Source organism: Crinia signifera, chromosome 1, assembly GCF_055691185.1.
Source record: "Crinia signifera chromosome 1, ASM5569118v1, whole genome shotgun sequence".
Lineage (NCBI taxonomy): Eukaryota > Metazoa > Chordata > Amphibia > Anura > Myobatrachidae > Crinia > Crinia signifera.
The window spans coordinates 127,700,870-127,722,325 of record NC_139217.1 but is presented as its reverse complement, the minus strand read 5'-3'; the positions used below and the strand labels follow the sequence as shown (position 1 = coordinate 127,722,325).

Here is a 21,456-nt window from a genome sequence, read left to right as displayed (position 1 = left end):
CGATTTACATGCTATATCTCTGGAACCGATTGACCGATATGGACCATCCTGGTATCATATTGAAGGCCCAGCGATTTGGAATTGAATGACTTCAACCACAAGCTCCTGTGATGCCAGGGGGGAACTGGCAGCCGTCGGAACCGGGTGGGGGTCGGAATTGATGGGTCCCATATTATCCTATGGGGAAAAAATGTTACAGCTTTGCCAGGCGATATCTCCGGTTCCCGGGGGGCTAGAGACATGGGGCTGGGCTCGTTGGAAAGCTCTGGTTCTCATCTACAAAATGAATGACAGGGGGGGCACGTGCCCAGGTGCCCCCCCTGAATCCGCCACTGCTGGAATATGTAGTTCCACAACCTTTCACGGGCCAGGAGTTACCCCACACTACTTTAGTGCAATCCCATAGTCATATACCATTACAATATGTTATAATTCACACAATAATTGGTTTAAAAGTAATACACAAACACAATGGTATGCGGTTAGACATTTTACTGCAGGCTACTTTGTCAGACGCAATCTGCATTTTTGCAGGTGAAACATAAAAACTGTGGGGGCATGTTACAAGATGTATTGGGTATTACAAAACTAACAAACATATGAGCTACCTTCTCCCAGGGTCAGGCAACCCTACACCACTTCTAGAACCTGCACCAAGCCCACCACGGGTCCTAATACTCCGACGGGGTGGGGAAGTGGGGGAGCCACTTATTGGGGTGCTGGATACACTGCTGAGGGTTGATGCTGCGCCACCTCCGACATTGGCTTCCAGCTGCTGTAGTTGGGCCTGCATACCTATTAAGGCATTGGTCTGCGCTGTGCAAGATTGGCTTAGTGCAGCTATACTTTGCGCAAGGCTGCCAATATGGCTATTCTGTTCCCTTACAGCAGAAGTTAAATCTGCAAAACGGGTGTCAATGTTGTTAGCAATGCGCACATGAGTGCCTACACCTACCCGTACACTACGTGCAATTTTGCGTATTTGAAGAAACGTGTCACGCATGTACCCCTGGATGTTACCTATTTGCAGGCTTTGGGAGGCCATGAATTCTATCTGTTTGTCCTTGAAATTGACCAAGGAGTTAGCTACTTGGGAAGCAGAAGCTGCTGTATGGGGTGTGTTTGTGGGTGGGGGTGGGTTGGGAGACACCCCACTTGGGGGAAGATCACTCTGTGATGAGGTCTGTATTTCTTCCTCTGCCGCAAAGGTCTCCACGGGTTCAAGAATGATGTCCATTTCGTCTAACACCATTATTGAAGAATCTGTTTGGTTTGTCCCTAGTTGTATAGTACCTGTGGATACAGATGAAGAGGTAAGTACTGATGCATATATAGGCCAGACTGTCGTCTATACTGTTTTTGAAAGGGCTTGAGATGCTGGACGCACATACCTAGGGGTGTTATGTACTTACACATGTACCCCGATACATCATGTAACATTGACATTAATAATAAGTCACATGCCTAGCTCAGATTACATTCATTTCCGTTGCAATGTAGCAGCAGGAGATGAATGTAGTGTGAGTTATTGTTGATGTGACATGGGTGTGTGTACTGTATGTGTAATGGCGTGTTTTTTGTTCATTTACCTGCTTCCACAGATTCTGCAGCAACGGGCCTTATTTTCTTTGATGCCGCAGCACTTCGGGATGGACAATCTGTGCAAGGAAAGATGGGCAGCCATTATGGACCTTACAATGGTTAAGCATTTTCATGAACCATGCATTCAAATGACAATAATGGACAATACTTCCTTTGGATAAGGACTACATTATTTATTCCCCCCATTTTTTTTTTTCACAATATTATTTAGTTAATTTATTATTAAATTAGTGGACACATGACAACTATTGGATAATCTGTGGTATGTAGTCATGGCAGGTAAACCACCAGTACACCTCTGTGTTTTTGGCCACATACATGTTAGGCTGCTAGAAAGAATGTTACAGTGTTGATCAATATGAGCAGTTGTGGAACTACAAGGCCCAGCATTATGAGCAATTTCAAAGTAGGAGCAGGCAATTTCTTGTGCATGACCTTGCTGGGCTATGTAGTTCCACAGCAGCACTTTACTTAGCATAACAATTCAAGTGAACATTACAGTTAGAAAACATTGGCATGTATGTTTAAGTTTGCATGTGGTCACACTTACCAGCTCTGGATGGCGTTTGCGGCCTATCGGTATCCACCACGTGCATGCCAGGCAGGACCTCAGGGGGTATGATGCGCTTTAACTTCATCTCATACGATCTGTAGCACACAGTGGTGGGGCTTCCTCCGCCAGTCTTGGTGGCCTCCTCCAACTCCATGGCCATTTTACTTTTCAACTGCCTTTTGATGTCGTTGAATCTCTTTTTTACATTGCGGACCAGGCGCTTGTGCTGACTGACAGCGTTCACCGCCTGGGTGATGTCCTTCCACATAGCCCTTTTGCGCTGTGCAGTGGTCTTGTGGTGAGATTTGCCAAGTAAACGGTCAAACACAGGCATGATAGCCCGGACAAGTGCAGCATTTTCCTCATAGGAGAATCTGACCTTTCAGCCACTTTTGGTGCGGCCAGCTTCCACCTCCTCCTCCTCATTTTCTACTCCAGCCATGTACCCCTCCTCCTCCATGCCAGTGTCTTCCTCCTCCTCACCTCCATCTTCCTCCACCTCTGACATGTGGCCCTCCTGCAGCTGTTGTGGGGTATGGTCAAGGTCTTGGCTATAGGATGGGGATGCCAGCGGATCCTCCACCTCCTCCTGCTGGGGCTGGACGCCCAGGGCCTGGTCTGGGGCTGGCCTTGCTGTGGCCATGCTGCCTGCCACACTGCTGGCTCTCCCACTTGGCTGGCTGCTGCCACTGCTCCCTCTGCCACTGCTCTCTCTGCCACTGCTTCCTCTGCCACTCCTCACTCTGCCACTGCTCCCTCTGCCACTCCTCACTCTGCCACCAACACCTCTTCCTCTACTCACACTGCCACTGCTCCTCTCCATGCTCCTTACTTCCTATCAAAGAGTGAAATGGCGCCAATGGCCCTTTATATAGGGGGTGTGATGCATAATGGAGGGGACAGAGGTGGGCCAATAGGTTGGGGGGTTCTTAGTCATGCGGAGACAGTTTTGTAAATCGCACTCCGGTTGGTCCAAAACTCGCACATGACCGGCGGAGGAATTCGCACTTTTTTGTTACTTAAAATCGCACCACTTCGCCGCAACTCACACCACTTCGCACTTTTCAGCCTCCAAAGCGCATCACATTAAATATGCGAATTATTACTAAAAAATGCAATTTTAAAAAGGGCGAATAGCTGCGATGTGGTGCGCTAAAATAACATGCGCATTTATCACATCCCATAGAATGTCACCCAAAGAGTTGGACATAATTGAAGAACACACCTTTATAGTGTAAAAGGGATCCAGAATGCTGTGTGTTCTCCAGCTATCTCCCTGATGGACACCAATAATTTAGTGGGGTCTAGCTCCTCATGCCTCCCTCAAAATAGAGAGTAGAAAAAAAACACCTGATCCCAAAGGTAGTCTCATTTAAAATCAACGGCCATCTATAAAAATGTATAAGTCAAACATTAATTGAATGAACCAGTTAACATTTTAGTAAGTGAAATTAAGGAGATCGGTAAAAATTGTTCACATCTGGATAAGAAGAATAATGGTAATTCAACACAGGTTGCCTTACAACTTCTAAATATTTATTTCAAATTATGCCAAGGTCATGTCTTAAAAGTGCTGGGGGATGATACAATGATGTTTTTGTGCAAGACCCGGCTTGAACCCCAGTCACAAATGTATAGAAAGTGACCCTATGATCTTAATTTACAGTAGGACACCCATTTTTCTTAGCAGCCTAGCTGAGGTCCATGAGGAAATCATTTTCATCAATGTTTTTGTCCATATTGATGTAATCATATGCCACTGGTGATGGATCCTCTTTTGATGCTGCCTTAGATCTTTTGATCTTCTTTGCGGGTGGTTCATCCACAGATTCTGGAATCTGTAGAAGTGACAAAACAAAAAAGCATTTTAGAAAGGCCCAGCAGCTTCAGAATGAGATCTTTTTCAATGACCTGGTGTCAGACAAGAAATCTAATATATATATATATATATATATTTATATATATATATATATAGCTTGATAACGGTTCTAATACACCGAAACGTTGCTTAAGACTTCAGTGTCTGCTTGAATTTCTTCACAAGTCCTATGAGTGCCGGTCCCTACTCCAAGTTCTATATATATATATATATATATATATATATATATATATATATATATATATATATATATATATATATAAAGAGAGAGAGAGAGAAAGAAAGTGTAGAGGTGCGCTGATGGCAGTTTCACCAAAACTGTATATATGCACACATATAAAGCAGTAAAAAGTTTTTATTTCATACAATAAAAAGTATATAAAATATGTATTTCATACAGATGTTCGCATCATAAATTTGATGTGAGATACCACTTCCGAGAGACCCTACGCGTTTCGTCCCATAGGGACTTCCTCAGGGGTAACAAGGTATCAAAACATGTATTCTATAACGAATGGTAGGAGTACCAGAGTTGGATCAAACACCCTAGAAACGGGTGTAGGCTGGCAGGATATCAAAAATTCAGGATGGATATATAAACTATCCAACTGATGTCTTCACCAGATTTAAATTCAAGGGGAGTACTGTGTATCTCATCAGTCAGAGAGCTTTATATATTTCTATATACCGGTATATAGAAATATATATAAAAAAATAGAAAAAGAGAATGCCCAGGGCAAATATCCTAATTAGTGATGTATCAAACCAAAGTCCAAAAAGTCCCCAGATGTGTGCCTGCTCCTCAAGATCCAACTACGGATCAAGGTAGTATGCTTGCAAAAAGAAGAAATGAGAAGTGCACAATGAGTAAATAAAGTATGACAATTTATTTAAAATAAATGAACACGTACATCAGGGTTAAAATTCAACAGCTTGCCAAGCCATATGTCAGCACTACTCAAGAGTGGTAGATGGAATCCAGACGCCGCTCACACAGCCGCGGTCAGGGAGTCTGTCACGCCGGCAGCCACTTTAGCCAAGGTACGCTAGAACATCAACGGGACCAAACCAGAGGACGTCACCACGTCGGATAGAGCTGGCCACGCCCAACGTGTTTCATCATCAAGTATGACTTCGTCAGGGGGTCTCCCTGACCGCGGTTGTGTGAGCGGCATCTGGATTCCAAATTCCACGCTTGAGTAGTGCTGACATATGGTTTGGCAAGCTGTTCAATATTAACCCTGATGTTCGTGTGCATTTATTTTAAGTAAATTGTCATACTTTTATATACTCATTTGTGCACTTCTCATTTCTTCTTTTTGCATATCTATCTATCTATCTACCTACATATATATATATATATATATATATATATATATATATATATATATATAGAGAGAGAGAGAGAGAGAGAGAGAGAGAGAGAGAGAGAGAGAGAGAGAGAGCCCAAACCCTGCACTCTCACCCTCATATGAGGTAACCACTGGGGTGCCGTATAATAGTGAAAGCAGATTAGTACACACAACACTATATAAATACAGACAAAGGGAATAACAGCACTCACCAGACTTATGAAGCAATGTCCAAATGTCCAGCTTTATTCAAGCGGTTAAATGATGTAAGTCTGTCGACGTTTTGGTCCCACAAAGAATATCCCCACTTCCCTCCTGAATGTGACCATACATGTTACAATTATTGTATACAATATTGTATACAATATCGCATCTCATCGCATCTGCGATGAGATCTAGTACAAAAAGTTTGTGCTGCACATACTTTTTGTACTAGATCTCAGCTCATCGCAAATCCGAGATGCGATAAGATGCGATATTGTATACAATAATTGTAACCTGTATGGGCACCTTTAGGTTTTTTTTTTTAAAGGTGATTTTTGTTGACACTGCTGCTTTGAAAAAGGTTTGCTGTGGGAACGAAATGTCGGCAGGCGTACATCATTTAACCTCTTGAAGAAAGCTGGACATTTGGACATTGTTTCATAAGCCTGTTGAGTGCTGTTTTCCCCTTAGGGGAATTTGTTTGTATATATATATATATATATATATATATATATATATATATACATATATATATATATATATATATATATATATATATGCAGAATGGGACGAATCCCAATAAGGGCACTCACCAGGGTTTCACGTATTTGACAGCTTCTTTATTGGTTATCCAACCAGGGTTACATATCTGTAGGTCTACGTTTCGGCCACTAGAGGGCCTTTCTCAAGACACTGCAACAATGACATCCACACAGCACAGAGGTCAGGATATCCTGACCTCTGTGCTGTGTGGATGTCATTGTTGCAGTGTCTTGAGAAAGGCCCTCTAGTGGCCGAAACGTAGACCTACAGATATGTAACCCTGGTTGGATAACCAATAAAGAAGCTGTCAAATACGTGAAACCCTGGTGAGTGCCCTTATTGGGATTCGTCCCATTCTGCATATTAGTGGGACACACTGTGTTACTATAAAGGAGCACCCCCTCATTCTATACAGTTGGCCGTGAGTGCATAATCTACAAGATTTATATATATATATATATATATATATATATATTTGGTACTCAATGGTCTTAAAGCAACTACAGTATTTTTAAGAAGATTGACAAAAAAAAGCATATTTTGGACACCAGTTGTGAATATAAGGCCCACGACTCTACACTCTCTCCAGAGCAAAAAGTGTGGATATGTTTGCTCCTCTAGACGAGATGTACAGTATATGTTTTCTAATACATTAGTAAAATGGAAATACAGTAGGTGAATAGGAGGTTTCCTTACATCATGGGGCATGCTCTTCTTCCCAGCACAAGTAACAGCAGAGCTCAGTCCTACTGCAATGGTGACTTCTGGATATTTGCGCTTTCTGGTGGCTTTCTGAGGTGCGCTTGTTGCCTTCACTTGTGCTTTTTCTGTAACCAAGAATACCGGTCAGTTCTCTAATGGTGTGTACACACTTGTACAATCTGCATGAGATCCAGATAAGATTTTGACTATATAGTCAAAATCTCATCTGGATCTCATGCAGATTGTATTGCTGTGTACACACTGATACAATCTGCATAAGATCCAGATAAGATTTTGACTATATAGTCAAAATTTTATCTGGATCTCATGCAGATTGTATGGGTTTTATCACAAGCGATCCAGATGCGTTCAAGATGCGCGCTCCCATATCTTAACCAGAAAGTCTTGGCTGCCCTGTCTATATAGTGCAGATCTGCACTATATAGTCTAAATTGAATGCAGATAGTGTAAATTGTATGCAGATAGTCTAAATTGTAATCGCATCTGGATCTTATGCAGATTGTACTAGTGTGTACACAGCATATGGGTTTTATCCCTTGCTATCCAGATGCAATCTTGATGTGCGCTCCCGTATCGCAGCCAGAAAGTCTTGGCTGCATAGACTATGTAGTGCAGATCTGCACTATATAGTCTAAATTGTATGCAGATAGTCTAAATTGTATATATTGTATGCATATAGTCTAAATTGTAAATCTCATCTGGATCTCATGCAGATTGTACAAGTGTGTACACAGCATATGAGTTTTATCCCAAGCGATTCAGATGCGTTTAAGATGCGCGCTCCCATATCTCAGCCAGAAAGTCTTGGCTGCCCTGTCTATATAGTGCAGATCTGCACTATATAGTCTAAATTGTATGCAGATAGTCTAAATTGTAATCTCATCTGGATCTCATGCAGATTGTACAAGTGTGCACACAGCATTACACAGAAAATAATCCCAGTACATCAGGCTTCTATAAAGTCAAAATTCCAAACTGAAAAAGAAACACTATTTTCTAGTTGGGTTTATGTCCACATCCAATATCTCTGTCTTTCCTGAGTACAAAAACTGAAATGATGCAAAGATCAGGTCACCTAGCTGGGTACTGGGTGATAAATGGCAGTGCCAATATTGCATGCAGGTGGGGCAGATGTGACATGCAGTAAAATAAAATAATTGGGTGGAATGGGTTCAAATTTAAATCTACTGCAGACTAAAATAAAGTTGTCTAACATTTGTGGGCTACATGCAAAAGCAGCCAATATTTAACCTGTACAGAAAAAAAATCTAACATACCCAAATCATTGCTCAGTGGCTTCACTCCGGCAGCAAAGGTAACTTCTGCTTGTGCACACATTCTGGCAATTTTGCAGGGGGGTGATCCCATTTCTTGCATTTGCGCTTTATCCCTCATGGTGGTGAGTTCTGAACATTTGCGCTTTCTGGTGGCTTTGTGGGCGCTTATTGCCTTCACTTGTTTGTTATCTGTAACCAAGAATACAGGTCAGTTCTCTTACACAGAAAATAAGCCCAGTACATCAAGCTTACTAAAAAGTCAATATTCCAAACTGAAAAATGAAGAAACACTATTTAATAGTTGGGTTTATGTCCGCATCCAATATCTCTGTCTTTCCTGAGTACAAAAACTGAAATGATGCAAAGATCGGGTCACCTAGCTGGGTACTGGGTGATAAATGGCAGTGGTATATCCATCCTATCAAACTGGGGGCCAGATGCACTAAGCTTCAAAAGTGATAAAATGGAGAGAGATAAAAAACCAACCAATCAGCTCCTGCCTGATATTTTTCAAACACAGTCTGTGACATGGCAGGTAGGAGCTGATTGGCTGGCTGTTTATCACTCTCCAATTTATCACTCTGAGGCTTAGTGCATCTGGCCCATGGGCATTTAGGGACAATATTGCATGCAGGTGGGGCAGATGTGACATGCAGAAAAATATATAATTGGGTGAAATGGGTTCAAATTAAAATCTACTATAAATTGCAGGCTAAAATAAAGCTGTCTAACATTTGTGGGCTACATGCAAAAGCAGCCAATATTTAACCTGCACAGAAAAAAATATAACATACCCAAATCATTGCTCAGTGGCTTCACTCCGGCAGCAATGGTAATTTCTGTTTGTGCACACTTTCTGGCAATTTGGCAGTGGGGTGATCCCATTTCTTGCACTTGCGCTTTATCCCTCGTGGTGGTGACTTCTAAATGTTTGCACTTTCTAGTGGCTTTGCGAGGTGCGCTTATTGCCTCCATTTGTGTGTTATCTGTAACCAAGAATACAGGTCAGTTCTCTTATACAGAAAATAAGCCCTACACATCGGGCTTCTATAAAGTCAAAATTCCAAACTGAAAAATGAAGTCCACATCCAATATCTCTCCCATTTGTATTATGTATATAAACATAATGATTTGCATATATCTACCCAGAATTCTTACTAAGTTACGCTAAATATGTGGTTTGGGGGAGGATGTTGGTGGTTATAACTAGCTCAAATACAAAAAGGTAAAACAGAGTCCCGGGCGCTTCTTTCGGTACTTGTGTACTAGCACGGCGCCCATTGTATGCCATTGCATACCCCTAATTAAGGTATGCGATGGGACCCGATTTTCAGGTCGTAAGACCCGCACTGTACAATTTTAATATCGTGTTGCATCGCATGCCATTACAATGGCATGCAATGCGATCAGACCCGATTTTTTGTACAGGCACCCTGATGGGTGATTGCTATGTTAAATGCACCCCCATTGTTAATGCCACGCCCAACTATCAATGCCAACCCGAAGCGAGCCCGCGAGGGGCGGCGGTACGCGTCCTCCGATCTTTTCATACCCCCACTATCCACGTCGACATGGAGTTGATTTCAGATAGTTGTGGAGTTGATTTCAGATAGTGTGGCGAGCGCAGCGAGCCACCGAGCCCAAAGAGTGGCGAGCGCAGCGTGCCCCGCGAAGGGACACGGAATACATGAGAAGTAATCCGCGTCCCCTCACCGGGCTCGCCACGCTTCGGGCTCGGTGACTCACCACACTATATAAAATCAACTCCACGCCGACGTGGATAGTGGGGGTATGAAAAGGTCGGAGGACGCGTACCGCCGTTGCTCGCCACGCTTCGGGTTGGCGTTTATAGTGGGGGTGGTGTTAACAATGGGGGTGCATTTAACATATTAATCACCCATCAGGGTGGCTGTACAATAAAAAATCCGATCGGATCGCATCGCATGCGATCGGGTCACATGCTATGCGATCTGATCGATACGATGGCATAAGATTAAAATCTTGGGCGCCGTGATAGGAAACAAGTACCCTTCTTTCTAATGTTATGCTGCCTTCCCCTGTCCAGTAAGGGCTATTCCTTTTTAGCCCCAGTGAAAGCAAAAGGAGTGTGGTTTTTTTTGGGGTAAGGGATATGGCGCTACATTAGAGTAATCATAGGTGATTCACGTAGAGCAACATCAACATAAGAAGCTAAGTACCTGAATAACCTATGATTAATCTCATGTAGCGCCATATTCCTTACCTAAAAGAATCACACTCAGTTTGTTATAACTACTGTAGACAGGAGAATGAAAACAATTAATTTTAGGTGTATAAAAAGGAAGCAAGAGTGTAAAAAGTGTATAAAAAGTATAATACATTCAGCACTTTTGTATAAAAGCAAGATAAAAGTAATAAATTCTCTGAAAAATATAACCCACCCAAATCTAAATCTATTTTCACGTTTATATCTCTCCACCTGCAGTGCAACACGATCACCAGACAATAACTACTAGGGGGCATATTGGGGTCCTCCAAATACTGTATGTAAGAGGAGTACCAAACACTGCAGATACTTATCTATGTCTGGTGCCAATCTATATCCATTGTGACATCTGTGAAAGGGACAGGATAGGGTGCTATCTGGGAGTGTTACAATTTCTGAGGTGTCTTTCGGCTGCACTAGGGAAGGGGTGGGGATATTTGTGATATTTTGGGGATTGCGGTAATGACTTGTTTGCTTTATGGAGGTTTTGGGGTCTGTGTCTCAGTGAGGGGAGGTGGGGTATTTTGTGAAATGTGGAGAATTGTTGTTTATCACAGCAGCTGAAAGATCTGGGGGGGCATTAGACTGGGCCACTATTAGTTCCCAATCCACCATCCACCAGCATACCCTGTAAATTATGTGGCTCGCTTAGCAGCTGTTGTCTTGTGTACACCAGACAATATCACCCATTACTATGTAAAAAATATAATTCCATAGATAGTGGAAGGGCACATTGTGCCCTCTCTCCTCCATACTGACCTGCACTCACATGGGGCCATTGCCTCCTTTCAATGTTGTGCCCCCGTATTATTTATTGTCTGGTGATCATGTTGCACAGCGGGATGCACTCACTTTCCCGGCAGTCGGATTCCCGGTGGTCAAAATCCCGACCGCCGAAATCCCGGCACTTTATCCCTCTGTGGGTGTCCACATTACAGCAGGTAGGGCAGATGTAATGTGAAGTGATATTTAGATTTGAGTGGATAATTTTTTTCTGTGCGATATAAATACTGGCTGCTTTTGCATGTAGCCCAAGCAGTCAATATTTCTCATTTTGTATGGCTATGTATCTGTAAGCAGTTGTAATTGCATTACATCTTATATTTCAATCAAAAACTTCTTTGTTACCTTGTTGCTGCTCTTTGTTATACGGAGTCTTGATCTCTTTGGCCTTTTCCCGACGTAATTCGTCCCAGGCCAGTACCTCTGCTATAAGTCTAGCAGCTCTCTCTGCAGGAAGAAAGGTGGCCATGAAATAGGCAATGCCTTTGTATTCAACTAATAATAGACAACTCTAAATATCTCATAGAACACCTGAAATTTGCCGTGTTACACAGAGAAGGAGCTTCCAGTAAGAAATAGTCTTTTACAGGCCAATTTACAAACAATATGTAGTCTCCCCCTCCCATAATGGTCCTTATGTAACCTAATTTCTATAATGTTCTATTTGTTCTGTCTACAAAATGGCTCTTATTCTGGTCGCTTCGCTCACCTGCGCTTTCGCACAGGAATACAGTTTTGCCAAGATGCATCTCCCAACTCAATCAGTCTGCGCACTTAAAATCTGTGTACTCGGTACACACAACACTCACCACTATCATCCATCTTTCTATCCCCTGCAGGGACTTTTCCAGGACTGGGCATATCTGTAGCTTCTGTTTTCTTTTCTCCATGTACTTTTGCCATGGGGGCCACAGAATGCTTGCTTGGAGCCTATGAAAGGGAGAGATAAAATGTGTAATATTGTGAGGACAGATGGGGTACAGATGATTTGAAGAGATCAGCCTCGGCAAGATCCCGGGATTTGGCTCCAAAATGTCTGGGATTTCAATCCCGGGATTGGAGTATCCAATCCCGGGATTAGACTGCACATGCGCAGTCTAATGCCAGCCAGAGTCTGAGCACTAGCTCAGACGCTGCCCGGCTGCTCCCGACCCAGCGTGCGGCCTGCGCAGCGTGATTAGGTCACAGGTCACGCTGCGCAGGCCATAGCACTGCACCACCAGCTCGGAACTCGCTCGCCACCGGGCCTCCCCCAGCCGCCTGCCTCTTCACCAATGCCGCCTGCTTCCCCTGCTCCCCAAAAGTAAGTGTGTGGCCACGGAACCTGCTCGCCCCCAGGCTACCCACAGCCGCACACGTCATACCCGCCGCCTGTCTCCGCACCGCTCCCACCTTCCCCTTCCCCAAAAGTCAGTCAGTGTGGGGCACAGGGGCAATTTTCTTGTAGGCATGTCAATCCCGGGAATCCCGGGATTGAGCATTTTTCATTTCCGATTCCCGGGATTGAAAAAATGCCCCGGGATTGGCATCCCTACTCAGACGTATGCTTACGTATAGTTGACAACTTCCTGGCTGCAGGCTGGCACTGCAGGAGCTGATGTGGGTGATGAGGCTTGAATTATGGCATGGCACATAAGCATGCTGGGAGCATGGCTACACAATTATAACATCATGGCCATGCCCCCTGTTATACAATACCAAGATTACCAAACATTTTACATCAGAGGTCATGGCTACAATGACACAATTCATCACATGATAGGCCCCAGAGCATGCCCACAAGTGGGCAACTAGCTGGAGGGCAACAGGCTGGGTACAGGAGACTGGCCCACTATTCTGGGTAGCCATGAGCACCACACGATTATCAGCCATACTAGGAGAGTAGGCAAGTATGTAGATAACAGAGATGACATAAGGTAACATAGTAGTCCTCCCCTAGGACTACCATACATCTGCACATATTTTGCAAATCAGAAAAAAAGTATGAAAAACACAGTCTGGCCTGTTAGAGGCATACAGACAGGGTAACTAAGGTAACACTTTGATGCCTGATTTAAGCTACCACTATAATATGACATCATTCACTGCAGTATTACTTTTAGTGGAGAGAGTCTGAATCAATATAATTATCCCATTCTTTTTAGCAGACTGTGAGAAATACTCATCAAACCTACGAGATACCAGTGTAGGGATAGAACCTTTCTTAAATGTGTCCTGTAAAAAGATCCCCCTGGAGAACACGGATCACTTTGTACAGAAGTGAGCACTTATTAGGGATGTTGAGATCATTCACATTAAGCGAAAGCACAGTTAAGGTCCATACACACTGGGTGACTTTGACCAATGTGTATGGACAGCGATGATGGGGAAAATGGCCGAGCTGAAAATCACTGTGTACACATTGAGCGATTTTCGCCCATCTAAGCAATGTTCCCAGGGGTAGATGACTTTCCATAGCAGGACACTATGGAAAGCCATCCACCCCATCACTCATCTGCGACGGGGTAGATGGCTTTCATACCAGACTCCACTATCTATGGAGTCTGGGTATGAAATACTTTTATAACAGCTTAAACTAGTTAAGCACATGTCATCTTAAGATGGCGGTTAAGCCACACTCCCGTTATTTTTCTTTTTTTCCTACTGAAACAATAAAATTCCTTCGACATTAGTGAACAAATAGCCCAAGACAGCACTTTTTACTTGAAATACAAAGTATCAGGATATATATTTTACACCTTATTGATTGACCTTGATCACTTACATTTCCCGCCTTGTGACGAAACGTGAAATCTCTCCAAAAGGAGGTTCCTTCCTCCCACAGGTCAGGAATGGTCTTATCTCCTATGGCTGCCTCACGTTTCCGGAAGGGACAGCTGGTGCCCTGTATGAAAGGAAACACTGACATTGTAGTACTTATTCATCTCTACTGAACTACACATAAACAGTTGGACAAATACATAATGGCCCTTATTCAAATCTGATCGCAGTACAAATTTGTTCTCAAAATGGGCAAAACCATGTGCACTGTCCACAGGTGGGGCAGATGCAACATGTGCAGAGAGAGTTATATTCCGGTGAGTAATTATGTTTCTGTGCAGAGTAAATACTGGCTGCATTATTTTTGCACTGCAATTTAGATTTAAATTTCAAAACACCCCACCCAAATCTAACTCTCTCTGCTCATGTTACATCTGCCCCACCTGCAGTGCACATGGTTATGCCCATTTTGAGAACAAATTTGTACTGTGATCAGATCTGAATAAGGGCCCATATTGGGATTTCTCAGAAAGAAAATGGCAGTGCAGAGTAAAATGGCAGGTACTGCCCCCGGTCATTTATTCCAACACCCCTGACACGCTCTATAGTACAATTTTATGTAGTTTCAATCATTTAAATAAATACATTCCGGTCATGTTACCAACTGGATGTTACCTTACTGCAGGTGTAATGAAAATAATAGTAACAATCATTTTCGTTGTCGGACATCTTTTTTGACGTCAACAAACGCAGATAAACTGCGTATCGGGATTACTCCCTACAGGAGAAAGAGGAAGGAAATGCCATTAATGAAGAATACTGTACTGTATCATGACAACACATTGAATATAATGACCTGCATTATAAATTGTCATATATGATCTGCTATGGACATATGAATCAGCTGTAACCCAAACCACCCAACTGTCCCCATTACAGCAGGACAGTCCCACTATTTGGAGACTGTCCTGCTGTCCCTCTCGTGGCCGGCAATGTCCCGTGGGCTGGGGGAAATTGGGAGGAGCCAAAGATCACCTCTGCTTTAGCATATCTTCAGTGCAGGGAGGGGGAGGGAGGGCAGAGAGGAGGTGCTGGCTGCTCAGCTGCTAGGGAAGCACTGGGCTCACCCCCAAAAATGGTGAAAAGGGTGGTCATACCGCGAGCCCACTCGTAGCCCTTTTCGTGCTGGCTGCACATGGGATAGAAATGTTGGGAGGTATGTTTAACCATGTTCTTTATATTATTGCTTTCATGCACATGTGACATTCAACCGTTAGGTGGTTCTGTAATGATGTAGTTACATTTAGTTACATGCTAAGGTGCAGGGACTCTGTTAGAAGGCAGGAACAGTGCTAATCACCATTTAATGGTATGGAGTGCTCTAATGTTGCATCGTGTACAGTATAACATGTATTTCAGAAGAACAGAGCCCCCAATCATCGCTGCTTCACACTATGGTGCCTTAGGCTGTATTGAGTCGCAATGTAATGTAATGAGGTACCAGAAAAGCCGTAGACTGTAATATAACTTTCTGTCCACTAGCTGCATTTCCTAAACTGCACCTCCCATGTGTGACATACAGCAGCCAATGAACTTTCTGTAGCAGCACCAGATGATTGGCTGATGAAACCAGTCATTTGGTACACTATAATACTGCGTGTGTGTCATGGATCCAGAGCTGCAATTGAGTGTGTAATAAAGGACTACGGGCATAATTCAGACCTGATCGCAAAGCAAATTTTTTCCTTAAATGGAAAAAAACATGCTGCACTGCAGGAGGGGCAGATGTCATATGTGCAGAGAATAATCATAAGAAATAAGAATATTTCTATATTAAGCTGCTATGTTATCTGTAATAATTCTAATTAACTGATGTAAAAAGCATACCTCCCACCTTTTCCTTGTGCTTCAGATACAGATGGGGCCGGGCTCTTCTTTGCTGGCGAATCACCGGCGGTGACCCGTTGGAAGCCGTCGGAAGGGGACGCGTGCGCATCTCGTGCGCGCACGTCCCCTTTCGCAAAAACAGATGGCGGGTGGCGGGGGATGGCGTCGCCATCGCCATCCCCTGCAAAGAGCCCGGATCCATCTGTACATAACTCTGTGTGACAAGCCCAAAATCAGGGTGTGTGTCCTCATGGTCAGGGGTGTGGCCAATTACAAGGCCACACCCCATTTTTGACACTGAGCTCTGTGAGCTGCTGGCATGCCCCCTGTCCCTCTCCCAGTGACTAGATGCTGTGCACAAGCAGAGCAGTGAGTGGCTGGGGGACTCCCAACTGCTCTCCCAACTGCCAGACTCTGCTGTCTGTGGGTAGGAAAGCTGGAAAGTCCCAAGAAAATGAAACTGACCTGCCACAATTGGGACAGCTGGGAGGTATAGTAAAGCTGCCAAGTAACTAGCAGAAATATGTGGGTTTGCTTTGTCATCAAATTAACTATGTATATTCCATATCTGAGTAAAATATGTTTGGACAAAATAAGCATGTGAGGAGACTGTTATAATTACCACTGAAATACCTGTAGGATCACTCAGGATCACCACACTGGGGGCTGAAAGAATCCGCATTATGTTGTCTAATTAGGCATCTGGTTTGAAACAATTTAAGCTGTGTACACACGGTGTGATTTGGTGGTGTACCATTTTAACTAGATCAGATTATTTTCCTATTACAATTTAAGCTCTAGTCCTTGTACCTTAATGAGATAATTAACTACAGTTACCTTTTCTCGTGGTAAACAGAGTAGATTTCCAAAAAAATAGCAGTCTAATCTCCCACAATTTTGTCTTGCATCTGCTATGCTGCAGTAAATCAGACAAAATGGAGACACCAACTAGTGGGCTGCATTGTGATGTCACCAACTCCCAACTGTCATTTTCAAACCCAGCCTGTATCATGGCAGTAAGAAGCTGATTGGCTTTTCCTGGAAGCAGGAATAAGCTGATTGGCTAATACTCTATCTCTCTCCTCTTTTAAAAGCTGTGTACACTAAAGCACAATATATGTAGAGAGAAACATGCATACAATACATAGTGCAGTACAGGTAATTAGCACATAATATCCACTACGTGATGAGGAGTATTTCCAGAAGATAGACCACTGCATTCTCCTTGTGGTATTCTCACTACCAAATTTGTTAATGAATAAAAGTTCATCAGAAATAGGACTCCTTATTTTCTTAGGAGTAATCAACCGGTCCCCAAACCCTCTTTTGGGGGAAATGTATCAAATCTTGGAGAGAGCTAAAGGATAAAGATCCAACCAATCAGTTCCTAACTTTCATTTATCAAACACGTCAGTAAAACGTGCAAAAATGTGGAGGCAACAGTGGGCCTTATAGGAACCTTCCTGTACAGCTTTTAACAGAACAGCCATGGCAGACATCAGTTTAGGATGTTATGGAAACTTACATACCTGATGCTGCTTTTAGATACTCTACATTATCAGTTTTATGTAGCAGTAGACATTGGTGTGATCACTGCCGATGGATACGGTTACCTGTCAATGGTTACCTATCAATGGTCCTCCATTTTATTTGACTGTCTGGCCTGCGGACCAATCAGAACCTCAAGGTGAGGCTTCATGGGTATTAGGGGTGGAGCTATGCTCAGTGTTCTGGAAAATATATAAAAAAAAACTATTAGGTTATACTGTGCCATCAATGGGGGGAAACCACCTGGTTCTATACCTATAGATGGCAAAACTATTCTATATTATGAATCAATAACCATACCTAGTTTTAGGATGCATCAAACATTGAAAATTAATTTATGTTTTTCCAATATCTTTCACATGTTCATTATGGGCAATAATATAACACTCTACACCAGGAGCATGGGTCATAGGGTCGACTATAAGAAGGTTGACAGTCATCAGGTTGACCACTATTGGTCAACACATTAAAAAGGTTGACTTGGTTTAGGTTGATGGGGTTAAAAGTTTGACACAAGAAATAGGTCGACATGAGTTTTTCACATTTATTGTTGTCTATGTGGACATACGTCGACATGGACACCATATACTGTAAGTGTACCTCGTCCCCTTGCATGGCTCGCTTACCATGCTTCTGGCACACTATTATATTCTCCCTTTATGTCCACTTGGATAGTAAAGTATAAAAATAACCTGTTTTGGAAACATCATATATGGATGGTACCAAGCCGCCTCTACCATTAGGCACTGGCCTAGGGCACTGGGATCTGGAAATAGAAACGGTTGTAGAGTTTTTATTTCTATTATCAAGTAACCCTAACAAACGGCAACTTCACCCAATACATGTATAGTTTTTTTGATTATTAAATGTAATATATTAGATAATTTCACCAAATACGCCTCATACAGTAGGATACTACAGTAAACAACTTGGGAACCCATGAATCCAAAGAATATACAAAGCTCACATTCAATTTTCTGAGGAATGTAATGGTTCTTGTCTCTGTGCTTATTCCCTATGCAAGGGGTTCCCAGTCTTTTTCAAATCACAGCACCCTAGAGTATAAATATATATAAATATATATCAAATTAAGTAGATTGTGTTTATATGTGCTTCTTAGATTCAGTTATGTGTTAAAGGGCAGGGTTTGCGTCTGTTTGTACACATATTTTATGATTGGCAGCACTGATTTTGTTCATAAAAAATTGATTTTAATGGACACCAAGCCGTGTCACCTCTGCAAGTGTCCGGAGGCACCCCAGGGAGCCATGGCCCACAGTTTGGGAACCACTGACCTATGCCATACCCAACAGGAGTCACGTTCTGTGTGACATATGGTGGCATACAAGTAGAAGCAATCATATTTAGGCAAAAAATGGGCTATTATCGTGATTTTATCCCAATGATCATTATCGAGCAAGCCAATTTTTTTTGTCTGAAAAACACGTTATCGTGGCTCTGGGGGGGGGGTCGGCTTTTCTTGGATTGTGCTTTGAATCCCTCGAGCACCCGAAGCATAATTCCCTACAAGTGCCAGTTATTGGTTCTGATCAAAACCTCCAGCAAACCTATTAGTAGCAGTAAATTGCCCCTGCTAGTACGCCACTAGACATAAACCCAGCGGTATATTACGTTACCCTGCTTTGTGAAACTCATGTCGACCTTTTCCATTTCAACCTATTTCTTTTGTTGACCTTTCAACCCTGTCATCCTATTGTATGTTGACCTTTTCTGGGTGTCGTCCCATGGCCTGTGGACCAAAAGTGTTCTACCTATTGACTATCGATCTTTTCATGTACCGGCATCGCACAGGACTCTTGCCGCCTGGACACCAGGTGGTGCCTGCTGTATGGACAATATTACAGCACAGTAACAAGGATACCGTCTATTTCATGCTCTCCTCACCCCGAAGCCGCTAAATCTACATTATTGCAGCTGACAAAACTTCACAGCTGTCCCGGCTGAATTATATACGGGGTAAGCTCCAACAATCTTGTTACATCGCTCAAGTGGAGCCATTGGAAGTGAGAGACTTACTGTACCTTATATGCTAAAAAAGCCGTGTTTGAAGTACCAGCCTTCACTGTATTTTTGCATACATGCTAATTGGCTCAATTACTTCTCTCCGGCTTACTAGCACTAAATATAACAACTAAGACTTTCCTATTGCTTTGCTGACACCTGTTTGTGATTGCATATTACCCGTGGAAACCACTCTATAATATCTATTCGCTAATTAAGTGAATTTATTCAAACTGATTCTACCAACTAAATCTTGTGGATACTAATCCTACTGGGAAATGTAATTGTTTCTTGGAGACCAAGACATATACAGATATATATGTATTTTCCATTAATATCTATGGTATATATTTTGGTACTTGTATACTATCACGACTCCTACGATGGGCATCGTACAGTGAAAAATCGCATCGCATGCGATCTGATGCGATGCGATTCCATTTTTCTAAAAAATCATGGACGTGTTAAAATCATGTCAAATGCACCCCAAATGTCATTTTTCACACTGTACTACCCCCACTATCAACGCCAACCCGAAGCGTGGCGAGCGCAGCGAGCCAGCGAGGGGCGGCGGTACGCGTCCTACGACCTTTTCATACCCCCACTATCCACGTCGGCGTGGAGTTGAGAATAGAAAGTGTGGCGAACGCAGCGAGCTACCAAGCCCGAAGCGTGGCGAGCGCAGCGAGCCCCGCGAGGGGACGCGGATACCTGTGAAGCCCGCGAGGGGACACGGATACCTGTGAAGGTATCCGCGTCCCCTCGCCACGCTTCGGGCTTGCCACACATTCTATTCTCAACTTCACGCCGACGTGGATAGTGGGGGTATGAAAAGGTCGTAGGACGCGTACCGCCGCCCCTCGCGGGCTCGCAGCGCTCGCCACACTTCGGGTTGGCGTTGATAGTGGGGGTGGTACATTGTGAAAAATGACATTTGGGGTGCATTTCACATGTTTACTACTCATTTAAAGGCATTTGCATGCATTTGTGAACAAAAACCCAGTAAAATCGCATCGCATGCCATTACATATGGCATGCGATGGGAGCCGTGATAGTATACAAGTACCTATATTTTTTCTTAGAAAGGGTTACAAGACTTTCAGTCTTGTTTTATGTATGTCTATTTTTAACTTGTTGATATGTAAAGACTTGATTTTTAAACAAATGTGTCCAGTGTCATTGTGATCAAGCAACTATTACTCAATAGTAACTCCCACCTAGCAGCGCATAGTGTTATCTATGTTTTTGTGTTTTTCACTAAATATAGTGTAGAGGAAATAGAGAAGAATAGAATAGGAGAGATCGGCGGAAGGAAACATGAAAGGAAAAAAGTGAAGGGAGAGGTAGAGAGGGAAAAGATTGAGAAAAAGAAAGGGAGGGAGGGGGAGGGGGAAGGAAGGTGGAGTCCCACCCGGCTGGCCCCAGCCAATTTAGCAGAGCATCAGATAGGAGATTAGCCAGTCAGAGTCCTTATTATTATTGGAGTGACTGGTCCAGGATTCCCAAATCTTGGTAAATTTTTTGGAAGAGCCGCTCAAGATGCTGGTGATGTACTCCATCGAATGGATGTGCCAGATCTTAGCAATAATTTCGGCCAATGATGGGATTGTTGAGGACTTTCAGTGCCTCGCTATACAGGTTCTGGCCGCTAATACCATGTGATTAAACAATTTTCTTTGGGCCCGAGTTGCATCTGGAATATCCATAGAAAGGAGAAAAAGGCCAGCCTTGAAGGGAATGTTCATAGATAAGATAGAATTAGCTAGAACTGGCAGCTCTTGCCATAGAGGAGCCAGAACCGGGCACTCCCACCAGATATGTAGAAAAGTGCCATTCGAGTCTCTACACCTCCAGCATAAGGGGGGAATCTCTGAGTTCACTTTGTTAAGCCTAGTTGGCACATAGTACCATCTGTAGAGTAATTTATAAGCATTCTCCTTCAGCCTTACACAAATCGAGCTGGAGGCGTCTCTGGAGTAAATGTCGGACCACTCCCCATCCTCCAGCGTCTCCCCCAGGTCAGATTCCCATGCGAAAGAAACCCTGGTATTAGAAATTTGGGGAAATAGAGAGAAATA

The 21,456-nt window shown here is 43.2% G+C and overlaps 1 protein-coding gene across 2 annotated transcripts; it reads right to left on the bottom strand.

Moving 5' to 3' along the window:
• Positions 1-3,679: 3,679 nt before the first annotated feature.
• On the bottom strand, positions 3,680-16,992 carry LOC146026472 (uncharacterized). Of its 2 annotated transcripts, none has more exons than XM_083157182.1 (9): positions 16,646-16,992; positions 14,597-14,699; positions 13,926-14,045; positions 11,971-12,091; positions 11,507-11,608; positions 8,928-9,119; positions 8,134-8,322; positions 6,830-6,960; positions 3,680-3,993 (listed from the first exon to the last, which is right to left on the bottom strand). In XM_083157182.1, exons 2-9 carry the CDS (start codon positions 14,648-14,650, stop codon positions 3,847-3,849), a joined length of 1,056 nt encoding a protein of 351 aa, XP_083013308.1. In that variant the 5' UTR covers positions 14,651-14,699; positions 16,646-16,992; the 3' UTR covers positions 3,680-3,846. The 2 variants fall into 2 exon arrangements, with proteins under 2 accessions (XP_083013308.1, XP_083013300.1); XM_083157174.1 differs by lacking the exon at positions 16,646-16,992 and adding an exon at positions 15,809-16,476.
• Between the last annotated feature and the right edge of the window lie 4,464 nt (positions 16,993-21,456).